At 38.2% G+C, this 20,599-nt stretch overlaps 3 protein-coding genes across 4 annotated transcripts; all 3 read left to right on the forward strand.

The window, feature by feature from the left end:
• Positions 1-32: 32 nt before the first annotated feature.
• LOC130406970 (interferon-induced GTP-binding protein MxB-like) lies at positions 33-5,450 on the forward strand. The gene is made up of 13 exons (XM_056729570.1): positions 33-352; positions 429-625; positions 1,087-1,221; positions 1,296-1,450; positions 1,549-1,687; positions 1,768-1,966; positions 2,140-2,218; positions 2,310-2,432; positions 2,513-2,654; positions 4,097-4,255; positions 4,451-4,527; positions 4,731-5,015; positions 5,090-5,450. Exons 2-13 carry the CDS (start codon positions 430-432, stop codon positions 5,312-5,314), a joined length of 1,914 nt encoding a protein of 637 aa, XP_056585548.1. The 5' UTR covers positions 33-352; position 429; the 3' UTR covers positions 5,315-5,450.
• Positions 5,451-6,130: 680 nt separating this feature from the next.
• On the forward strand, positions 6,131-10,471 carry LOC130406977 (interferon-induced GTP-binding protein MxA-like). Its single transcript, XM_056729583.1, has 12 exons — positions 6,131-6,386; positions 6,651-6,785; positions 6,852-7,006; positions 7,078-7,216; positions 7,297-7,495; positions 7,698-7,776; positions 7,865-7,987; positions 8,321-8,462; positions 8,851-9,009; positions 9,114-9,190; positions 9,282-9,542; positions 9,624-10,471. The coding sequence occupies exons 1-12, from the start codon at positions 6,191-6,193 to the stop codon at positions 9,846-9,848; spliced, it is 1,890 nt and encodes a 629-aa protein (XP_056585561.1). The 5' UTR covers positions 6,131-6,190; the 3' UTR covers positions 9,849-10,471.
• A 250-nt stretch (positions 10,472-10,721) lies between these two features.
• On the forward strand, positions 10,722-20,426 carry LOC130406984 (interferon-induced GTP-binding protein MxB-like). 2 transcript variants are annotated; one of them, XM_056729595.1, is made up of 12 exons: positions 10,722-11,055; positions 16,409-16,543; positions 16,627-16,781; positions 16,978-17,116; positions 17,295-17,493; positions 17,629-17,707; positions 17,787-17,909; positions 18,268-18,409; positions 19,172-19,330; positions 19,442-19,518; positions 19,650-19,883; positions 19,957-20,426. In XM_056729595.1, exons 1-12 carry the CDS (start codon positions 10,860-10,862, stop codon positions 20,179-20,181), a joined length of 1,863 nt encoding a protein of 620 aa, XP_056585573.1. In that variant the 5' UTR covers positions 10,722-10,859; the 3' UTR covers positions 20,182-20,426. The 2 variants fall into 2 exon arrangements, with proteins under 2 accessions (XP_056585573.1, XP_056585582.1); XM_056729604.1 differs by lacking the exon at positions 10,722-11,055 and adding an exon at positions 12,061-12,092.
• The last annotated feature ends 173 nt before the right edge of the window (positions 20,427-20,599 follow it).

Raw genomic sequence — 20,599 nt, forward strand, 5'->3', positions numbered from 1 at the left:
TTAAGGCAAAACATTGGTGAAAAGACTGCGACAAAAGTTTTTATTTAGAAATATCTCATGCTTTTCTCAAAGATTTCTTCTTGTTCATAGGGGATACTTTTTTCTAACCTCTTCGCTTCCGTAAACTACAAAAACTATTTACAGGAAAAACAGGAAACATTTCACTCCTGATTTATAATTTAATTGCGATCAAGTATAGGAACTAAATGATGAAATATTGTATTATGTTAAATATCGCAGAGTGGTTTTCATAAACCGTGAACAGTGCATGCTTGTAAGAAACATTACGTTGTCGTCGTTTCAGGAAATGAAACTTACGCTCGACTACGCTTCACAGCATCAGTACGACCAGGTGAGTTACACGTTTGCGACGCGATTATTGCGTGATTGAGACATTGCGGTTATTTGGACATTTTGTCGCTGTTAAGGATGGAGAAGAGTTACACACTCAGTCAGCATTATGAGGAAAAAATTCGCCCCTGCATCGATATAATCGACAATTTAAGATCATTGGGAGTCGAGAAGGACCTGGCGCTGCCTGCCATCGCCGTCATAGGAGACCAAAGCTCGGGCAAAAGCTCTGTTCTGGAGGCATTATCAGGGGTAGCTTTACCCAGAGGCAGTGGTGAGTACTGTTGCCTTATCATCGATGCCTTTACCAAAAAGATTAAGTGTACTGGCTACTTTTGAACTTAAATTAAGTTTACAGAATTATCGTATACTTCAAGAAATATATAATTTATTTACTTCTCTTTATATGTTCAATTTTGAACCTTAAAAGTGGGCTAATTTAGTCACGATTCCCACGTGGTTTGAAACTTGCAAGTACACAAATACTAGACCTACTTACTAGGCTAAGTATAAGTTACCTAATAAAATTCACATGAAGTTTATTTATTTTTGTAAATGTGATGACACCAATTCATACTTTTAAGAAAATGCAAACGTTACATTTTAAAGACATGATATATATTTTTGGTTTGCCTCAAGTTGAAAAGTTTGTTAAAAATAAAACAGGTGTATAATGAATTGCATGTTGCATGCTATGTATAGCTGTCGATTGAGTCCTTTTCATGTTTGTTACAGGCATTGTCACAAGATGTCCTCTGGAGCTGAAGATGATCAGATCCAAAGATGATGGGTGGCATGCAAAAATCTGTTACCAAGACTATGAAGGAGACATCGATGACCCAGCAGATGTAGAGTATGAGATTTGTAAAGGTGAAGTTGCCTCCTTTTTAAAAAATGTAAATGTCTCAGTACCGCAATGCATTGAAAGATCAATGTAATTGTAGCCCAGGATGAGATTGCGGGAACAGGGCTTGGTATTAGTGAGGATCTCATCAGTCTTCAGATCACCTCTCCAAATGTTCCTGACCTCACACTCATTGACCTGCCCGGGATCGCACGAGTGGCAGTCAAGGGACAACCAGAGAATATTGGAGAACAGGTCATTTATGTTCAACAGGCACTTCTGCCACTGGTTCATTTTCTTATCTACCTGATTACAACCTTATTGGCTGGAGATATGAATAACTTTTTTTACAGATCAAGAGATTGATCAAGAAGTTTGTAACAAAGCAAGAAACAATCAATCTAGTTGTGGTGCCGTGTAACGTTGACATCGCGACCACGGAAGCACTACGGATGGCACAGGACGAGGACCCTGAGGGCGAGAGAACTTTAGGTGCGCAATACAGCATTTTCAGATATGCCAATCCATATCTTGTCATGTGTATTCTGATTGTATTGCATGTCAACCTACAGGCATCCTAACAAAGCCAGACCTGGTGGATAAAGGCACTGAGCAGACCGTGGTGGACATTGTGCACAATGAGGTCATTCATCTTACTAAAGGCTACATGATCGTCAGGTGCAGGGGACAGAAAGAGATTATGGATCATGTGACTCTCAATGAGGCCACAGAGACAGAGAAGTTCTTCTTTAAAGACCATCCTCATTTCAGGTGGTTAAAAAAACAATTGACGTATAGCATAGCATCATGACACTTAAAATAGCAAAACAGATCTTAAAGTAAGCTGTCATTTTTTAATCGTGAGCAAAAGCACTTTTCTTTGTTTTGCATTACTTTAGCTCCTTTTTGTACAATTATTGGTAACTTTGTGTTTTTTTTAACAGCACACTGTATGATGAAGGCTTTGCAACTATTCCCAAGTTGGCTGAGAAACTAACAAATGAGTTAGTTAATCACATTCAGGTGAAATCATTTTTAGCAAAACACACAAGCACGATTTTTAAGTCTCACAATAACCACAGCTCATTCTCCTATGGTTCATTTTTTTATTTAGAAATCCATGCCACGGTTGGAAGAACAAATCGAGACAAAGCTAGCTCAGACACAGAAGGAATTGGAGGCATATGGCACTGGACCACCATCAGACCCTTCAGAACGACTCAGCTTTCTGATTGACGTAAGTATAGTCATTGACAAAATGTATGTTAAAAAAAGTTAATAATCAGATTTTTTCCCCCATCTCATCACTGAATTCAGAAAGTGACAGCTTTCATTCAGGATACGTTTAACCTGACCACCGGGGAAGAAGTTAAATGTTATTCAGACCTCATGATTTTCCAAAAGCTTAGGGATGAATTTGCACAATGGAAAGTCTTCTTGGACCGTTCAGGTGATAAATGTGAGTAAAGAATGCAAATAATAAAACTTTATTGTTATAAGGTGCTGTGGTGGGCTGAGCTTTAAAAGCAAGACATCTTTTCTCATTTTAGTGAGCACAAATCTTAATGCTACAGCATATCATGATAGTCTTGGGAATTGTGTGCTTCTAATCTTATAGCAACAGTTTTTTCGCACTGCCCTTTTATGATCCAACATGACAATGTCCCTGTGCGCAAAGCAAGATTAAAAAAGAAATGACTGTGTAGTAGAGTAGGCGGGGCGAGACCGTGGTTCGAGTCCGGTGAGTAGTTGTGAATAAGCGCCAGCTGTGCGCACACCGGGCTCGAGTCACGTAGGAGATAGGGAGTATATAAAAGGAACAAGCGACCGGACCGTCGAAGAGAGAGGACCGGGCCCGAACTTGTGTTAAGTTTGTATTTTTATTTATATTTATGTTTATGTTACTTCGCCGGCGGTCGTCCGTGAGGGGCCGCCGGCTGTTATTATTTATATTAAAACTTTATTTAAATGTCTGCCGGTTCCCGCCTCCTTCCTTCCATGTCTGAATCGTGTTTACAGACTGATTCAATCTGATGTTGAAGAACTTGACTTGTTTCCAAGTCCTGAACCAGCTGAAAGGGATATTTCAGAGGCAAAACAAAATTTCCCAATGTTTTACTCGCCCTCAAGGCATCCTAACTGAATATGACTTTCTTCTTGAAGAATAATGCAGTTGGAGTTATAATACCATGTATAATTTTAGAATGGGAGTGAATCAGGGGCAATTTTTTAAAGCTCCAAAAAGCGTATCTGTCGATCAAAGACTGCTCAGCACGGCTCTGCAAATCGATATGTTTGTTTAAGAGAAATATCCATATTGATAGCACTATTAACGTAAATGTCTAACTTTCCTTATATCTCGGCTGCATGTGAAGATTGTTTTTCCGACCAATGATCACCATCATTTGCAGGAAAAACAAGCCTGTGGTTCACGTGCAGCCGAGGGATAATAGAAGTTAGTATTAACGTTAATAGAGCTGTCAATATTGATACTTCTTTTAAACAAACACCTTGATTCGCTTCAGAAGACCACGGGTCCGTGTCGAGTAGTTCTTTGAACGATGGATTAAATCAAATTGCCTTGAGGGTGAGTAAAACATTGGGAAATTTTGTTTTTCCTCTGAAATATCGCTTGAACACCTTTGACGTGATATTCAATGCAAACTATGAGGTAAAAAACTTTATGTTGGATTAGAAAAGGGCGGTGCCCAAACTGTCGCAGTGAAATTAGAAGCACACAATTCCCTGGAATATAATTATAGGCTGTACATTAAGATTTGTACTCCAGGAAATGACTATGGTCAAATGTGTAAACTAGTGGTGGTGTCCAAATACATTTGTCCATAAAATATATCTCATTTTATTGAATGTATTTCTCTGAAAATGAAAATTATTTTTCAGTCAACAAGAAGATTGAGAAAGAAGTTGATAACTTTGAAGCCAAGTATCGAGGGAGAGAGCTTCCAGGTTTCATCAGTTACAAGACCTTTGAGAAGCTGGTCAGAGAACAGATGAAGACATTAGAAGAACCTGCATTAAAAACACTCAAGACCACCTCAGGTCTGTTTTGAATATTTCTTGTATGTGTGATTTCAATAATTTCTTTCTTTGTGTTCACTAGCAGGATTTGTGGAATTGTCTCTGTAACCTTGTAGTATTGCTTATAATTGGCTGTTTGATGCGTGACAATGCAAGTTTTTTGCGAACCTAATACAACTGGATTTACCAGTCAAGATTGTCTTTGTATTCACGTAGATGTGGTTAGAAAGAGTTATATCCAACTGGCCCAATACAGCTTCTTCGGATTCCCTAATCTTCTTAAAATAGCAAAGGTAAGCATTGATGTGTTAATGCCAAAGATTAAAGATGACAGTAGTTAAAATATTCATTGTTGCTTAAAACAAAAACCCCAGTTACATTTTGTGTGTAAATGGCAAACGTTTATTGATGCTTTTGACATGATACGACTGTCCATTATTATATAACTAAAGTCTTATATTTATGTTTTCAACCCATATCTTTTGTGTGTTCCCAGACTAAGATTGAAGCCATAAAGCAGGAGAAAGAATTACTTGCCGTGTCAATGTTGAGAACTCAGTTCAAGATGGAGCTCATTGTTTACAGTCAAGATGGCACATACAGTCAAAGCCTCCAACAGACAAAAGAAAAACTGGAGGAGGAAGAAGAGGAAACTTCACAGTGTAAAGCTAAATTTAATCCTAAAATTCCCTATTCGTTTAATTTCGGAAACGCAGTAGTTGGCTCAAGCAGTCACGCAACCTTACGCGAGATGAAGCTCCACATCGAGTCCTATTACTCGGTAAGTCTGCTGTTCAAGTCTGTAATTCAGATTTAACTGTATAGTTGTTATGAAGCTGTTATCTGTCTCGTCAGATCGCAAGCAAGCGTCTAGCCGACCAGATCCCAATGGTGATCCGTTACCAGCTTCTCCAAGAGGCGGCGGCGGAGCTGCAGAGAAACATGTTGCAGTTGCTGCAGGAGAAGGATGCTGTGGATGACCTGCTTAAAGAAGACCACGACATCGGTCAGAAGCGGGAACAGTTACTTGGACGCCAGAAACGTCTACTGAGCGCACGCAACCTCCTGATTGCCTTTTAGAATGTAGTTAATAAATGAATATTGCAATATTTCAATACATCACAACGGTGCGGGATAACATGGACATTTTTCATAGTTATTGAAGTGTTTGATAACCTAGATATTTTGTTTATTAAAAACTTACATTGTACTACTATTTACATGTTCCAGAAAGCTTTACTATGCACTCCTAGAGCATAATCCATTCAAACACTCTCAAAAGACTCTTTGCTCTCCTCCCACCACACATTCTCTCTAATATCCCAGGTGCGCTGATATAGAAGTGTAACTGCGCCTCCCCCTGGAGAAAAAGGTCAATTGCTTTTAAACGGCTCTTACACCAACTAGAGCCTGAAATGGTAAAGGTCTTGCTATGAAGGAGCAATTGATGATCCAGTGGATGTATAGAAAGAGAACTGTGAAGGTGGAAGTGTCAAGAAGATAAAAACGTGTCTTATATTGAGGTTTGAGACACCTGTGAGAACAGGCAAGATTTACTGATGTGGTGTCATGCTTAAAAATGATCAAATTCAATTGTATATCCGACAATAATAAAATAGCTATTTGGCTTTTAAAGGGTATTGAATGAAAATATTCGTAAGCAAAGATAATGCGACTAATACAACTTTTCTGAGCCAAAATATTCAAAGAGACACATGAGAAACAGAGAGTTTTAAAATGCGCACTGTACAATTACACAAATTACTGCGACCTGCTCTTCCATTGTGAATGAGGCATTTAATTAATCTAGTAACTAATGTAAGAGATGTCCGTCATATTAACCAGATGCAACGCCCAGTAAAGCTGTGGAAGAAACGAAACTTGCCTTTCCAGGAAACGAAGCCTGCAGGCGCAGTCTCCTCTAACCTGATCTCATAGTTGTGTCGTTGTTTAAAGATGGAGCAGAGTTACACGTTCAGTCAGCATTATGAGGAAAAAATTCGTCCTTGCATCGACACCATCGACAACTTACGATCTCTGGGAGTCGAGAAGGACCTAGCGCTGCCTGCCATCGCCGTCATAGGAGATCAAAGCTCGGGGAAAAGCTCTGTTCTGGAGGCATTATCAGGAGTTGCTTTACCCAGAGGCAGTGGTGAGTGATGTCACTGGGGTTTATGGAAATGCTTCGAAGAAAACCTTAAAATGTCCCACCCTGTAGAAAAAACAGCATTTGCTGATTTGATATGTTTTGATGCTAGTTTAAACTAGTCGTGCTTGTTTAAGCTGGTCAAACCAGCATCAAAACATACCTAACCCAGCATATGCGGTTTCTTTCAACAGGGAAGCATTTGACACGCATGCCTGATTAATGAAATGCATGCCTGTTTTTTGGTTTCTGGTTTTTCCTTTATCAAAGGCATTGTCACAAGATGCCCTCTTGAACTCAAGATGATAAGATCTAAGGAGGCAGGATGGCATGGAAAAATCAGTTATCAAGATCATAATGAAGACTTTCATGACCCAGAGAACGTGGAGAAAAAGATCCGTGAAGGTGGGCGTTCAGTCTTGAGGTCTCAAATCAATGCATTGTATAATTGTAACATGTGAATGTTTTTAGCCCAGGATGAAATAGCTGGACGAGGCCTTGGAATTAGTGAGGATCTCATCAGTCTTCAGATCACCTCTCCAAATGTTCCTGACCTCACACTCATTGACCTGCCAGGCATCGCACGAGTGGCTGTCAAGGGTCAACCTGAGAATATTGGAGAACAGGTCATTTTATGTTCAAAATAATTGATTATAACCTTAATGGTTGGAGATATTAATCACATCCATTTTTACAGATCAAGAGATTGATCAAGAAGTTTGTTTCCAAGCAAGAGACGATCAACCTAGTTGTGGTGCCGTGTAACGTCGACATCGCGACCACGGAGGCATTACAGATGGCACAGGATGAGGACCCTGAAGGCGAGAGGACGTTAGGTGCGCAGTACTCATTGCATTATCTAGATTTGCAATAACTTGTCATGTATATTCTGATTGTAATGCATGTCAACCAACAGGTATCCTAACAAAGCCAGACCTGGTGGATAAAGGCACTGAGCAGACAGTGGTGGACACTGTGCACAATGAGGTCATTCATCTTACCAAAGGCTACATGATCGTCAGGTGCAGGGGACAGAAAGAGATTATGGATCACGTCACTCTCAATGAGGCCACAGAGACAGAGAAGTTCTTCTTTAAAGACCATCCTCAGTTCAAGTGGGTAAAAAGGCATTTAACATATTGCAAAGCAGTGAAGTAAAAACATTTGCACCTTCAAGATACAAAACATATCTCAAAGTGTCCTGTAATTTTGAGCAAAAGCACTAAAAATGGAGTCTGTGTAGCATTTCTTCACAAAACAGTTGAATTTGCTTCGTTTTGTCAAATATTTTGGTCACTTAATGTGTTTTTATCACAGCACACTGTATAATGAAGGCTATGCAACTATTCCCAAGTTAGCTGAGAAACTAACAATCGAGTTGGTTCATCACATTCAGGTGAGATCTAATGTTTTAGAAATAACAGATAAAAGTGTATTCTCATTATAACACTAGCTAACCGTCCTGCGTATTATTTGTTATGTAGAAATCCATGCCTCGGCTAGAGGCGCAAATAGAAACAAAGCTAGCTGAGACACAGAAGGAACTGGAGGCGTACGGTACTGGACCACCATCAGAACCTTCGGAGCGATTTCGCTTTTTGATTGATGTAAGTATTGTCATGAACAACAAAGTTTTATTTTGCCCAGGGCTGGCCAGTGTTTTTTTATATTCCCGTCTGTAGTTTTTTTTTTATTTTGTTTAGTTGCTTCATTTTTGTTTTATTTGGGTTGGATCTTTACTCTGCAGGCAGGTAGATCTCAGGTCAAGATCAAGGACCCACTCTGTGCATCATTGACATGACCAGAGCACATGCAAATTAGACTGCAAACACAGCTTTCTCGTTCTAAACTATAAACAAAACACAATGCAAATCACATATCTGTGTATTTAAGAATATAAAAAAATTCTGACATCTTTCCTATCTTATGACTGAATTCAGAAAGTTACAGCTTTCACTCAGGATATGTTAAACCTGACCACTGGTGAAGAGGTTAAATGTAAATCAGACCTCATGATTTTCCAAGAGCTTCGGGATGAATTTGCACAATGGAAGTTGCACTTGGACCTTTCGGGAAATAACTGTGAGTAAATAATATTAAGCAGCTAGTTCAGTTAATAAATGTAGATATAAAGTATTAATACAGGTAACAGTGTTTACTAATAGTATTACTAACTTAAAATCAGATGATCGTGTTCGTTTACCAACAATGATATGCTGTAGGTAGAGTTATGGTTTAGGTCACAAACAGTATTTTCATAATTATAGATAATTTCAGGTTTCAAAAAGGACTTATATGTTGTAGTCTTACAGTCTGTAATATTCCAAAATGTTGATGATATGAAAACGTGAACTTGACATTTAACAATGAAACGTTATTTGGATGAACAAAACATTTTACCAACACAAAAGTGATAATTTAGTTGTGCATCACAGATTCAATTTACTTTTCTGAAAATACTCCTTTGCAGTCAACAGGAAGATTGTGAAAGAAATTGATCATTTCGAAGCCAAGTATCGAGGAAGAGAGCTTCCAGGCTTCATCAATTACAAGACCTTTGAGAAGCTGGTCAGAGAACAGATCAAGAAATTAGAAGAACCTGCATTAAAAACACTCAAGACCACCTCAGGTCTGTTTTGTTTTCTACTTTTAAGCTTGTAACAACAAGGGCGTGACCTATTCGTACAATGCTGATACAACGTTGGCACAAATATTGTGTTTGTCTTCAAATAGATGAGGTTAGAAAGAGATTTATTCAACTGGCTCAATACAGCTTCAATGGATTCCCTAATCTTCTTAAAATAGCAAAGGTAAACTTGATGATGCCTTTGATATGTTCATTTGCGGATTGATTTGGATGTTTAAGGATAATTTAATAACAAATCTTTTGTGTGTTCCAAGACTAAGATTGAAGCCATAAAGCAGGAGAAAGAATTACTGGCCGTGTCAATGTTGAGAACTCAGTTCAAGATGGAGCTCATTGTTTACAGTCAAGATGGCACATACAGTCAAAGCCTCCAACAGAAAAAAGATAAACTGGAGGAAATATCACAACAAAAAATTAAATATTCATCAAAAAGTTTAATAGGAAAAGCAGTAGTTGGCTCCAGCAGTCACGCTAGCTTAAGCGAGATGAAACTTCACATCGAGTCATATTACTCAGTAAGTGTGCTCTGTTAGGCAAGTCATCTGTAGGATAGATTTTACTGGAAAGCTATGAAGCTGTGTTATCTGCCTCACCAGATCGCAAGCAAGCGTCTAGCTGACCAGATCCCAATGGTGATCAGTTACCAGATTCTCCAAGAGGCTGCAGCGGAGCTTCAGAGAAACATGTTGCAGTTGCTGCAGGAGAAGGATGCTGTAGATGACCTGCTTAAAGAAGACCACGACATCGATCAGAAGCGGAAAAAGTTACTTAAGCGGCAGAAACGTCTATTGAAAGCGCGCGATCTCCTCATTGGCTTTTAGAATTGACTTAATAGGTTTGATTGCAATATTTCAATGCATAATGGTGGTGGAGAAACCTACTCTGACAGAATGAAATGTAGAAGCAAATTTGTTTTTTAAATAGGTTACATCATGCGTTGCAGTACGAAACTGCAACTGCCCCCCTGTGAATTATGTTTTCGCAGCTTCCGGGGAAAATAGCTTGAATTATATCCTCAAATATTTATAGATGTTCTTTGGGTAAGGGTGGGATATATTGAGTGGCCTCTTCTCCATTCCAAATAGAAAATAGTGTTTATTTTACCACACAGCCTGGAATTTTATAAAACATCTGAAAAATGTTTTCACTGCTTAAATCTGTCTACCAGTAAAAATGCAAAGTTATATTTATTAATGTGCAGGTTTTTATTGTATGTGCTTTTCTTGGGCCTTATTGCTATAATAAACAACATGGGCTTATAAAAACAATTAAACTGTAAACTGTAATGTCATTGCATATTTTTTATGGAGTAATTTCTTTTTTTTTGTAATTCAGTATCAGACTGTTTCAAAAATGATCTAAACCCGGCATATATGACACTTTACAGTCCTTTAACGTTTAAGTTGATAGGGTAACTATTATTAGTGGCATATCATTAAAATAATGTTTTATAGGGTTTTTTATAAAGAATGTTTACCTTATTCGTGTCATTTTCATATCATCTTTTGTATTGTTGACAGACTGAGAAATCAGGTTCACCGGAAGGCGCTTATCTACATACCGCAAACTTTTTCATTTATCTCTTGGTTTTGATGTGAAATCACGTCCTTGCATAATAGAAACGAAAATGATGACATATTTTGTTTTTGAAATAACACATATTAAGCTTAAGTGGAAGAAACGAAACTTACCGTCGTACGGAAAGTGAAACTTAACGGCTCGTGCATTGCGTTTAACAGCATCACCCATCATACATTAGGTTCGCGAATTCATTGACTGATTCATTTGTAACTTTACATTGTGGTTATTTGGATATTGCGTTGTTGTGTAAGATGGAGAAAAGTTACACACTCAGTCAGCATTATGAGGAAAAAATTCGCCCTTGCATCGATATAATCGACAATTTAAGATCATTGGGAGTCGAGAAGGACCTGGCGCTGCCTGCCATCGCCGTCATAGGAGACCAAAGCTCGGGCAAAAGCTCTGTTCTGGAGGCATTATCAGGGGTAGCTTTACCCAGAGGCAGTGGTGAGTAACGTTAACATAGCCTCACATTTTAAAATAAAAATGTCGCTCGATGCCTACAAGAAGTTTGCGGTTAGTAATCATGTCTAGGCTATATTTAACAAAAAAATAGGTATGCTTTCAGAAAAATGCAAGTGATGTAAGGAATACACGTAATTGTCAGTTAGTTATGTACTAGAAGTTGACAACACTTAAAAAGTTAACTAGTACTTAGTGTTGGGGAAGCTACTTTGTATGGGCGATTTTAGTCTCATTAATTATTCACGCGTAAAACAAGATACACACATGCGTAAACAGTTTCGCATGCATAATATCTAATTTACGTGCACATAGTATATATTTACATTTACGCAAAAGCAATTCACGTGCGTAAAACAAAACTATTTTCTCACAAAGTACGTTTCGCAAATATACAACTGCGCACACAACTTTCGTAAGGTTAAAATGTGCACGTTTGTCTTGTTATGCGAATTTGCAAATCGTCACTCACGTGTGAATCGCCTTGGACGTGTGTGTGTGTTTTTTGAGACTCTCCTGGCAACGCAACCCCTCCCATGTGGGTTGTCGTACTCTTTAGCCAATCAGATTCAAGCTTACCATTCAACCAATCACAACCCGCGGAGGTCGCAGGACTCAAGCAAATTGGCAAAAACAGCGATTGTACTTTTCCAAGTTTTAATAAAGGTGTTCAAGCTTGTTCCTTGCACAACAACGGTGCACATACATGAATTACACCATTATTTTAGACTTTATTTCACTTAATAAAGTCACTTTATTTCACGTGCATCCCGCTCTTCGTCTGCCATGCTTGATTGTGGTGTGATTAACGTGCGGTGAGGGTGATGCGTTATTTGAGCCAAACTGCACCATAGATGCACAGAGCCGTTTTCCTTGAGTCCTGGGCCCTCAGCGGGTTGTGATTGGTTGAATGTTAAGCTTGAATCTGATTGGCTAAAGAGTACGACAACCCACTTGGGAGGGGTTGCGTTGCCAGGAGAGTCTCAAAAAACACACACACACACGTCAAAGGCGATTCACACGTGAGTGACGATTTGCAAATTCGCATAACAAGACAAACGTGCACATTTTAACCTTACGAAAGTTTTGTGCGCAGTTGTATGTTTGCGAAACGTACTTTGTGAGAAAATAGTTTTGATTAACGCACGTGAATTGCTTTTCGTAAATGTAAAACTTTGAACCTTTAGTTAGATAAACTGCAAGCAACTCATCAATAAAAGTAGATAAGTTACAGTTTAGCTACCCATTTGAAAAAGTAGTCAGCTACACTACAAGTTACTATAAAAAGTAGCAAGCTATATTGAAACTACTTTGATTTTAGAGTGTCGTTGTACACTAAGAATAACGGAATTATTGTTAATGAAAAATATTTACACAGTAATGATACACTACAGTAATGATTTTAGTGTTGTTTTATTTTTTTTAAATGTAGGGTTTTTGGTTTTGAACATAAAACATAAAAACGTTTATTCATTACTGTTCGCATCTTTAAAGGTACAGTGTGTAGCATTTTGAAGGATTTATTTACCAAAATGTAATATATAATACAAAACTATGTTGTGAGTGGTGAACAAATACCTTACAAAATGGACCGAAATGTTTATAGTACCTTACAATGAGCCATTTTATGTATATACACCGCGGGCACACCCTTACATGTAATTTATCAAATTGCACAGCCATGTTTCTATAGTAGCACTACACGGACAAGCTGAGCGCGTTTCGTAAAACGAGGATGCACGGGACTATGTTCTTCTTCTTCGGCTGTGTTTTGGAGGCAGCAAAACCACTTCATAGAAGGATTAGCAGAATAACAGGAAGAACAATAACACAATTTACAAAACTGTTTTTATTAGAAATAGAAACGGTTCTTTGTTCAGTAAGAAGTGAAATTTGCGCTAATGGTGGACCACACATACTCTGCAAAAGAGCCGACAGAGCGTCAATCTGTGTCATCAAAAACGAGCAAATACGATGCAGTAAGGCGAAGTCGAGACAAAAAACGGCAGAAAACCGAATAAACATAGGCGTGGCTTTTCCCAAATGGAGGGCACGGAAGCAGAAAACGGGTTTGCTAAGCGACGCCGAAGTTGCCAGCTTTCTGCTGGACCGGTAAATTTGTCTTATTTCCGAAATATAAGTGAACCGCTTGTTTGATAGCTTTAGCTAATAGATGAGCTGATCATCAAGAGAAAAAGCGTTTTTCATTGTAAAGTCCTTGTTGCATGGCCGTGTGCAAATCAAGTTAGAAATCATGTGTACAGTCATAATTTGCATCGGGTGTAAATTATATTATAATACTGCTTCCACATCCTCTCTTGTGCGGTCCTCCCGGGTAACGTAAACTCATCTGCCTCTCCTCGCCCTGCCTGCATCTCCAACACCCCTATCTCTCCGCCCTCTACCTCTCCCTCTTACTACCTGTGTTAAATCCTCTGATTGACTATGTGATGATGAGAAAAAAACATCTCCTAATACTTTCGCGGTTGGATTACACGTTTTAGCATTAGCAAACCGGTTCAACAGGCTATAAATTACCAACCAAGTTACCGTGCCAAAAAATGCTATGCAAAATAAGTGAATAAATCACTGACAGTGGGGGAGGGGGGATGGCGGAGCTGTAGGTTGCAATTTCCTACATCGCCAATAGTGGCCTCTGAAACTTACACAAAGAGACACGACTTGGACAAATAAGGCCATGGGAAATGAATCACTGGGAGACAAGCCAGCCGCCGTTTAGATTTGGACGCGCGGATAGTAAGTGGTTTACGGTAACTTCGAAGAACGCCGCTTCTAAAGCTTTATGTAAATGTCAAGGATCCGTGTCTCTGGTCAACATATTTATTCTCTTACATTTAGAATATATTGTTTTGTCGTAATTTAGGCATTTTTTTCAAAGAATGTTTGCATGATTATTGCTGTATATTGTGAAACAATGTCTCTGTCTATAACTTTTAATTATTAATTTTTTTAATGGATTTTAGACCTTTGTCATGCAAATAAAACGGTTTATGCAGCTAAATAGATTGTGTATAATCTATGTATAATCTGAAAGGCTATAGAAACATTGTACATATTCCGATTCTGGATCTGCCGCGGTCGCCATGCCATGCGTTACAAAACCATAGATGGCAGTAATGCAACATTTTTGATTGTGATCGTCAGAAGTAAGATGACGATGCATGTGCTTAATGCTTTTTTTTTTTTAAATGCTTTATTGGACATTTTGTTATAACAAAACAGTGTTACAACAGAAACTTAACATTAAGAAACACTTCGATTAATGAAAAGAGAGGAAATAAAACATTACCATAGCTTGAAACAGACAAAAAATGATAATAAAATAGAACAAAAACAGGAGAAGGAGTTACACAAATAATACAAAAATTACAAATTAAATAGGTTGAAAAGCTTATAACCAGAGCAAATTTTACAAGTTCTTCGTGCTTTCATATTGGAAGAAAACATAATTGTTTTTAAAAACAGTTTTATCTCTTGTAGAAAGACTATAAAAATAGGTTTGCTATTAGAAAATGTACTTTGTGTATATAAAATTTACATAGAGAAAGAATTAGGTTGATTATAAAACAAACATTTTGGTCACCTTCAAGAAATCCCAAAATAACAGTTTTTGGGTTCATAAAAAAACATTCAAAATAGTATTTGAAATAAACAAACCAACATGTTTCCAAAGTTGTTGAATACAGTTGCACGACCAAAGCATGTGCTCAATGCGCTGCACTGCTTATTGCTTACAAGGTTGTCACAATGTAATGTAGCGAGTAGCGTTTGGGCACGCTACACCGCTACTTGCTTATAAAAGTATTTAACTACCGGAAAAGCTACAGAAAAATGTAGTTAAGTTAGAAGCGTCGCTACTTGTAATTTGCTACTCCCCAACACTGCTAGTACTTACTAGTATACAGGGCTCCCAAGTGTATCAAACGTTTAGCGTGAGATCATCTGTTAGGAGTGAAGCCACTCAAAGTTTCAGAAGCACTGTTGCCAACTCATTTTTTTTTCTTCTCACTGTTGCCAACTCATTTTCAGGAAAAATAGCTACTGATGACGTCATTACGTAACATTGCAAAACTGAGAAAATACACATTATTTGAAAATCATGGTAGTTGCATACCAATGTTTACAAGACCATCAAAAGTATGTTATCAACTTATACGTGAGGTGGTTTATATTACATGACAATATAAAAATCAAAACAGTATTTAAACATTATTCAGAATTCTTCCGGAATGTAAAGTGAAGTATAGTTGCTATCGCAGAAAACCGGCATTTATACCACATGGCTTACTTGTTCTTAGTCATACTTTTTTTTTAGGTGAATTGTGTTTAAACTCTGTTTAAATATAGAGAATTGTTGATGAAATCGGTGTCAATAGAATGCAGTGTTTTTAGCCGTATGCATTAGATGGTGGACAATCCCATTAACATTATTATACATTAACATAGCCTATCTTTAAACATACGGTATACTTAAAGTTCCAAGTACTGCACAGCATGTTTCCCTCATCTGACACACTTGATCCAACTCATCAGTTCAGCAGAGCCTAAAAGATCTGAATTGGATGTGTCAGATGAGGGAAACCTACTAAATGTGCAGTTACGTACTGGGGGTCTTCCTCCAGAACTCATTTGTCTAACGACTTTTGCAGCCAACCAAAAAAGTAACGAATGTGTGAGAAGATCAATATTTTATGTAATTTTGAGAAAAAATGGCTGGTTTTATTATTTGTGTCACTTTTCAAAAATAGCTACATTTGTTGCTAGGTGCTTTTTGAATATAAAGTTGCCAAGGCAGTCTGAAAAGTTGCTAAATCTAGAAACAAAATTGCTAAATTGGCAACACTGTTCAGCAGCCAATAGGTTTTTTATTTTACTATTAATTGACCAGCACAAATAAAAATAGTACAGATTGGTAAATCTGATAAAAGATAGACAAATTAATCCAAATAAAATATATAGTTTTATATGTTTTTAAATTATGTATCAAACAAAAATAGAATTGGCCCAAAACAAGCGCTGCTGCTCAGTGTGTACACTATACCTAATACAATTAGGTATAGACAAAGGGAATAGACAAAAGGTGATAATACCATAGCCTTCTTCTATTTTCAATATCCAAACACATTTTTATGGCATAAAATATATTATAGGTTTGCTTAGTCATTTTTTCCCTAAATAATCCATACTTTGTTTAAAATTAAACAGGTGTTGTGTCATCCATTGAGTCTCTTGTGAAGTGTGACCAAGTACGGTTTCCCATTCTCTGAATTTGTTCAGACTTTGTTCAAAACTTTGTTGTCTTTCATGTTTGGTTCAGGCATTGTCACAAGATGTCCTCTTGAGCTGAAGATGATCAGATCCAAAAATGAAGAATGGCATGCAAAAATCAGTTACCAAGACTATGAAGGAGACATCGATGACCCAGCAGATGTAGAGAATGAGATTCGTAAAGGTGAAAGTGTCCCCGGTTTTCCTAAAATCATAAGATGTCGCAAATGCTGCAGTTCATTCACATATTTTTGTGCTTGGTTGTAGCCCAGGAAGAGATAGCAGGAACGGGGTATGGGATCAGTGAGGATCTCATCAGTCTTCAGATCACCTCTCCCAATGTTCCTGACCTCACACTCATTGACCTGCCCGGTATCGCACGAGTGGCAGTCAAGGGTCAACCAGAGAATATTGGAGAACAGGTAGATTTTATTTTGCTTTCTTCATCTATGTTCTATATTTGAATGCCATCTAACTCAATGTGCCCTCCATGTCGCTTATTCCACCGGTTATTTTTCTCAGTTATCCAATAGTCATCTTATTGTCTCAAAACCTTAGGGAAATGCTACATCGCTTACTGCACAAAGCACAGCATTACTTGTCATGCATTTCTTACAGATCAAGAGTTTGATAAAGAAGTTTGTTACAAAGCAAGAGACAATCAATCTAGTTGTGGTGCCGTGTAACGTCGACATTGCGACCACGGAGGCATTACAGATGGCACAGGACGAGGACCCTGAAGGCGAGAGGACTTTAGGTGCGCAGTACTCATCGGATTTTCTAGATTTGCAAAATGAGATGCCTCATTTTTAATATGTGCAAAACCATGCAACGTTCACATTTATAATTTAGGCCGGTTTCTACGCAACATTTTTATAAACGAGGCCTCAGATCTTGTCATGTATATTCTGATTGTCTTGCATGTCAACCAACAGGCATCCTAACAAAGCCAGACCTGGTGGATAAAGGCACTGAGCAAACAGTGGTGGACATTGTGCACAATGAGGTCATTCATCTTACTAAAGGCTACATGATCGTCAGGTGCAGGGGACAGAAAGAGATTATGGATCATGTCACTCTCAATGAGGCCACAGAGACAGAGAAGTTCTTCTTTAAAGACCATCCTCATTTCAAGTGGGTAAAAACATTTGTAATCGGATCTCCTGTAAAGTTGTGAGCTACAGCTCTATTCTTGTCTGTATAGCATAACTGTCGAGTTTGTTCTTTTCTGTCAATCTTTAGGTCCAATAATGTTTTTTTTTTTTACAGCACACTGTATAATGAAGGCTTTGCAACTATTCCCAAGTTGGCTGAGAAACTAACAAATGAGTTAGTTAATCACATTCAGGTGAAATCACATCTAACAAATTGGATTTTATGTCTTGTAATAACCATGGCTCATTCTCTTGTGTTTTTTTTTTATGTAGAAATCCATGCCGCGGTTGGAAGAACAAATCGAGGCAAAGCTAGCTGAGACACAGAAGGAACTGGAGGCGTACGGCAACGGACCACCATCAGAACCTTCGGAGCGTTTTAGCTTTCTGATTGATGTGAGTATTATCATGAATTCATAACTTTCAGTCTTGTGTTCCGCGATCTTGCCTTCCTGAAGAGTTTGGTTTCAACCACATACTAAAACACCTACCTATGATTTTCAAGTAAACTTGAAAACTAATCTAAGATGCTTGTGGTTTGTTTTGGATGGACCTGTGCTCTGTAGGAAGCTAAACCTTAAGGTCCAGATCCAAGATCAGGGACTGTTGATTTAACCAAAGCACACGCAAATAAAACACCTTTCTCATTCCACCCTCTCTGAGAAATTAGTAAAGGCACAGTTTATCAATGTCTGTATTTAACAAAATTGTTTAAACATTATTGACATTTTTTCCATCTCATCACTGAATTCAGAAAGTGACAGCTTTCATTCAGGACGCTCTTAACCTGACTACCGGGGAAGAGATTAATTGTAATTCAGACCTCATGATTTTCCAAGAGCTTCGGGAGGAATTTGCAGAATGGAAAGACCTCTTGGAACGTTCAGGAACTGAATGTGAGTAAATGTAACGGAGGCAAGCTTGTGAAGTGCTGTGCAGTATGTGAACCTCACTCCCCTGCCTCAAGGACGGTCTAGCAACGGACACTAGAGACTGCGGTCTTTAGCCTCCTCGCTAGAGCGCCCGACTCCCATGCAGGACCAACCTGGTCCGATGCCTGCTTAGAGCGGTGCGGAGCGTTCCGGTTATATAAACAATGTAAATATTGGAATAAAAAAACATCACCATAGCTTTTCTGTTTATTTAAGAAAAACTAGATTTAGTATTAAAGGATACTTCAATAGAAAGTGAAAATTCTGTCACAAATTACTCACTTTCAAGTTGTTTGATAACGCTAAGAACTTGATTCAGCTTCGGAACACAATGTTAGATTTTTTTGATGAGATCTGTTAGCTATCTGACTCCCCCCCCCCATAGAGTGCAACACAACTGACATTTTAAAGCACAGAAAGTTAGTAAAGAAATCGTTGTAATAGTCCACGTGACTCCAGTGGTTGGAGCCTTAACTGAGGTCCTAGGTCCACTACTTTAGCGTAATTCATGACAGAATTTTAATTTTCCAAACAGTGGTACACTTTAACACTTTATTTTTAACCATCTTTTATAAGCAGTGTGTTCAAAATAATACTGTTCATCCTAAAAATACTTCCTGCTTGAAACTCTCCAGTGCTTAACATTCAACCAAAAAAATCTCAGAAAATTTAGTTTAATATACATTGAATGTATTTCCATGCTAACATTCAAAATTCATTTTGAAGTAAACATGAAGATCGAGAGCGAAGTTGATACCTTCGAAGCAAAGTATAGAGGAAGGGAACTTCCAGGTTTCATCAGTTACAAGACCTTTGAGAAGCTGGTCAGAGAACAGATCAAAACATTAGAGGAACCTGCATTGAAAACACTCAAGGCCACCTCAGGTCTGTGCAAGCTTTCCAGATGCCGAATAAAACAGATTTACTAGATAAGTAAGCTTGGAGGTGAAAAGTTACAAGATTAACTTGACCAAGATTATGTTTGTATTTACATAGATGTGGTTAGAAAGAGGTTTATCCTACTTGCCCAATACAGCTTCGCCGGATTCCCTAATCTTCTCAAAATAGCAAAGGTAGGTTTTGATGTGTTAATGCCAAAGATTATCTTTAATGATTGTCAAAATGTTCCTAACACAGCCAAATTGCATGCACCTAGCCTTGGTCTCTAATTTGTTGATTACACATCTGTCGTTTTCATTTCAAGACTAAGATTGAAGCAATCAAGCAGGAGAAAGAATCGCTGGCCGAGTCCATGTTGAGAACTCAGTTCAAGATGGAGCTCATTGTTTACAGTCAAGATGGCACATACAGTCAAAGCCTCCAACAGACAAAGAACAAACAGGTGATGCAAGAGGAAGATGATTATGAGAATGAAGTAAATGAACAGGAAGATGCCACTTTGCACGAGATGAAGCTCCACATCGAGTCCTACTACTCGGTAAGTGAGCTCTATGGTTTAAGTCTGTAGTTCAGATTAAACTGAATAGTTATGAAGTTTTGTGTCATGCCAGATTGCAAGCAAGCGTCTAGCCGACCAGATCCCAATGGTGATCCGTTACCAGCTTCTCCAAGAGGCTGCAGCGGAGCTGCAGAGAAACATGTTGCAGTTGCTGCAGGAGAAGGATGCTGTAGATGACCTGCTTAAAGAAGACCACGACATCGATAAGAAGCGTGAGCAGTTACTTAACCGCCAGAAGCGTCTATTGAAAGCACGCAACCTCCTGAATACTTTTTAGAATGTTGTTATCATACAGTCATATACTGCACTACTTCAATACAACAGTGTTGAAGAAACCCCATGAGCAGCATGTGTAGCTAATACTGCTCACAGTTCCTAAATCCTTGTTGACGGTTTTATTTAGTTTGCTAAACACTTACAGAGCAATATTGCTTACATGTTCCAGAATTTCCTATTTATTTGATTGATACAATCATGATGTACAGAGGCTACACTATGCAATAAACATTTTCCAAATCTTCATTATTGTAGTGAGATTATTGGTTGGCTCGAGTTTTCAGATCTTTGTGAAATACGTTGGATATGTTCCAACCTGTTGACCAATCTCGCAATAATGGTTAAGGTGTGCTGCAAAAGGTGCTCTTCTGGTAATGCCAAAGATTGTTTGACAAATCTAAACCTTAAAAAAAAAAGAT

The sequence above is a fragment of the Triplophysa dalaica genome, chromosome 2 (genome assembly GCF_015846415.1).
Source record: "Triplophysa dalaica isolate WHDGS20190420 chromosome 2, ASM1584641v1, whole genome shotgun sequence".
NCBI lineage: Eukaryota > Metazoa > Chordata > Actinopteri > Cypriniformes > Nemacheilidae > Triplophysa > Triplophysa dalaica.

What these genes read in the sequence shown, in the direction of transcription:
- LOC130406970 (XM_056729570.1), top strand. Translation starts at nt 430, where the DNA reads ATGGAGAAGAGTTACACACTCAGTCAGCATTATGAGGAAAAAATTCGC. An exon ending in CAGAGAATATTGGAGAACAG is followed by an intron (nt 1,451 to 1,548) that starts GTCATTTATGTT and finishes CTTTTTTTACAG; the next exon opens with ATCAAGAGATTGATCAAGAA. An exon ending in GACTCAGCTTTCTGATTGAC is followed by an intron (nt 2,433 to 2,512) that starts GTAAGTATAGTC and finishes CACTGAATTCAG; the next exon opens with AAAGTGACAGCTTTCATTCA.
- LOC130406977 (XM_056729583.1), top strand. Translation starts at nt 6,191, where the DNA reads ATGGAGCAGAGTTACACGTTCAGTCAGCATTATGAGGAAAAAATTCGT. An exon ending in TGCTTTACCCAGAGGCAGTG is followed by an intron (nt 6,387 to 6,650) that starts GTGAGTGATGTC and finishes CCTTTATCAAAG; the next exon opens with GCATTGTCACAAGATGCCCT. An exon ending in ACATCGAGTCATATTACTCA is followed by an intron (nt 9,543 to 9,623) that starts GTAAGTGTGCTC and finishes CTGCCTCACCAG; the next exon opens with ATCGCAAGCAAGCGTCTAGC.
- LOC130406984 (XM_056729595.1), top strand. Translation starts at nt 10,860, where the DNA reads ATGGAGAAAAGTTACACACTCAGTCAGCATTATGAGGAAAAAATTCGC. An exon ending in CAGAGAATATTGGAGAACAG is followed by an intron (nt 16,782 to 16,977) that starts GTAGATTTTATT and finishes CATTTCTTACAG; the next exon opens with ATCAAGAGTTTGATAAAGAA. An exon ending in AACACTCAAGGCCACCTCAG is followed by an intron (nt 19,331 to 19,441) that starts GTCTGTGCAAGC and finishes GTATTTACATAG; the next exon opens with ATGTGGTTAGAAAGAGGTTT.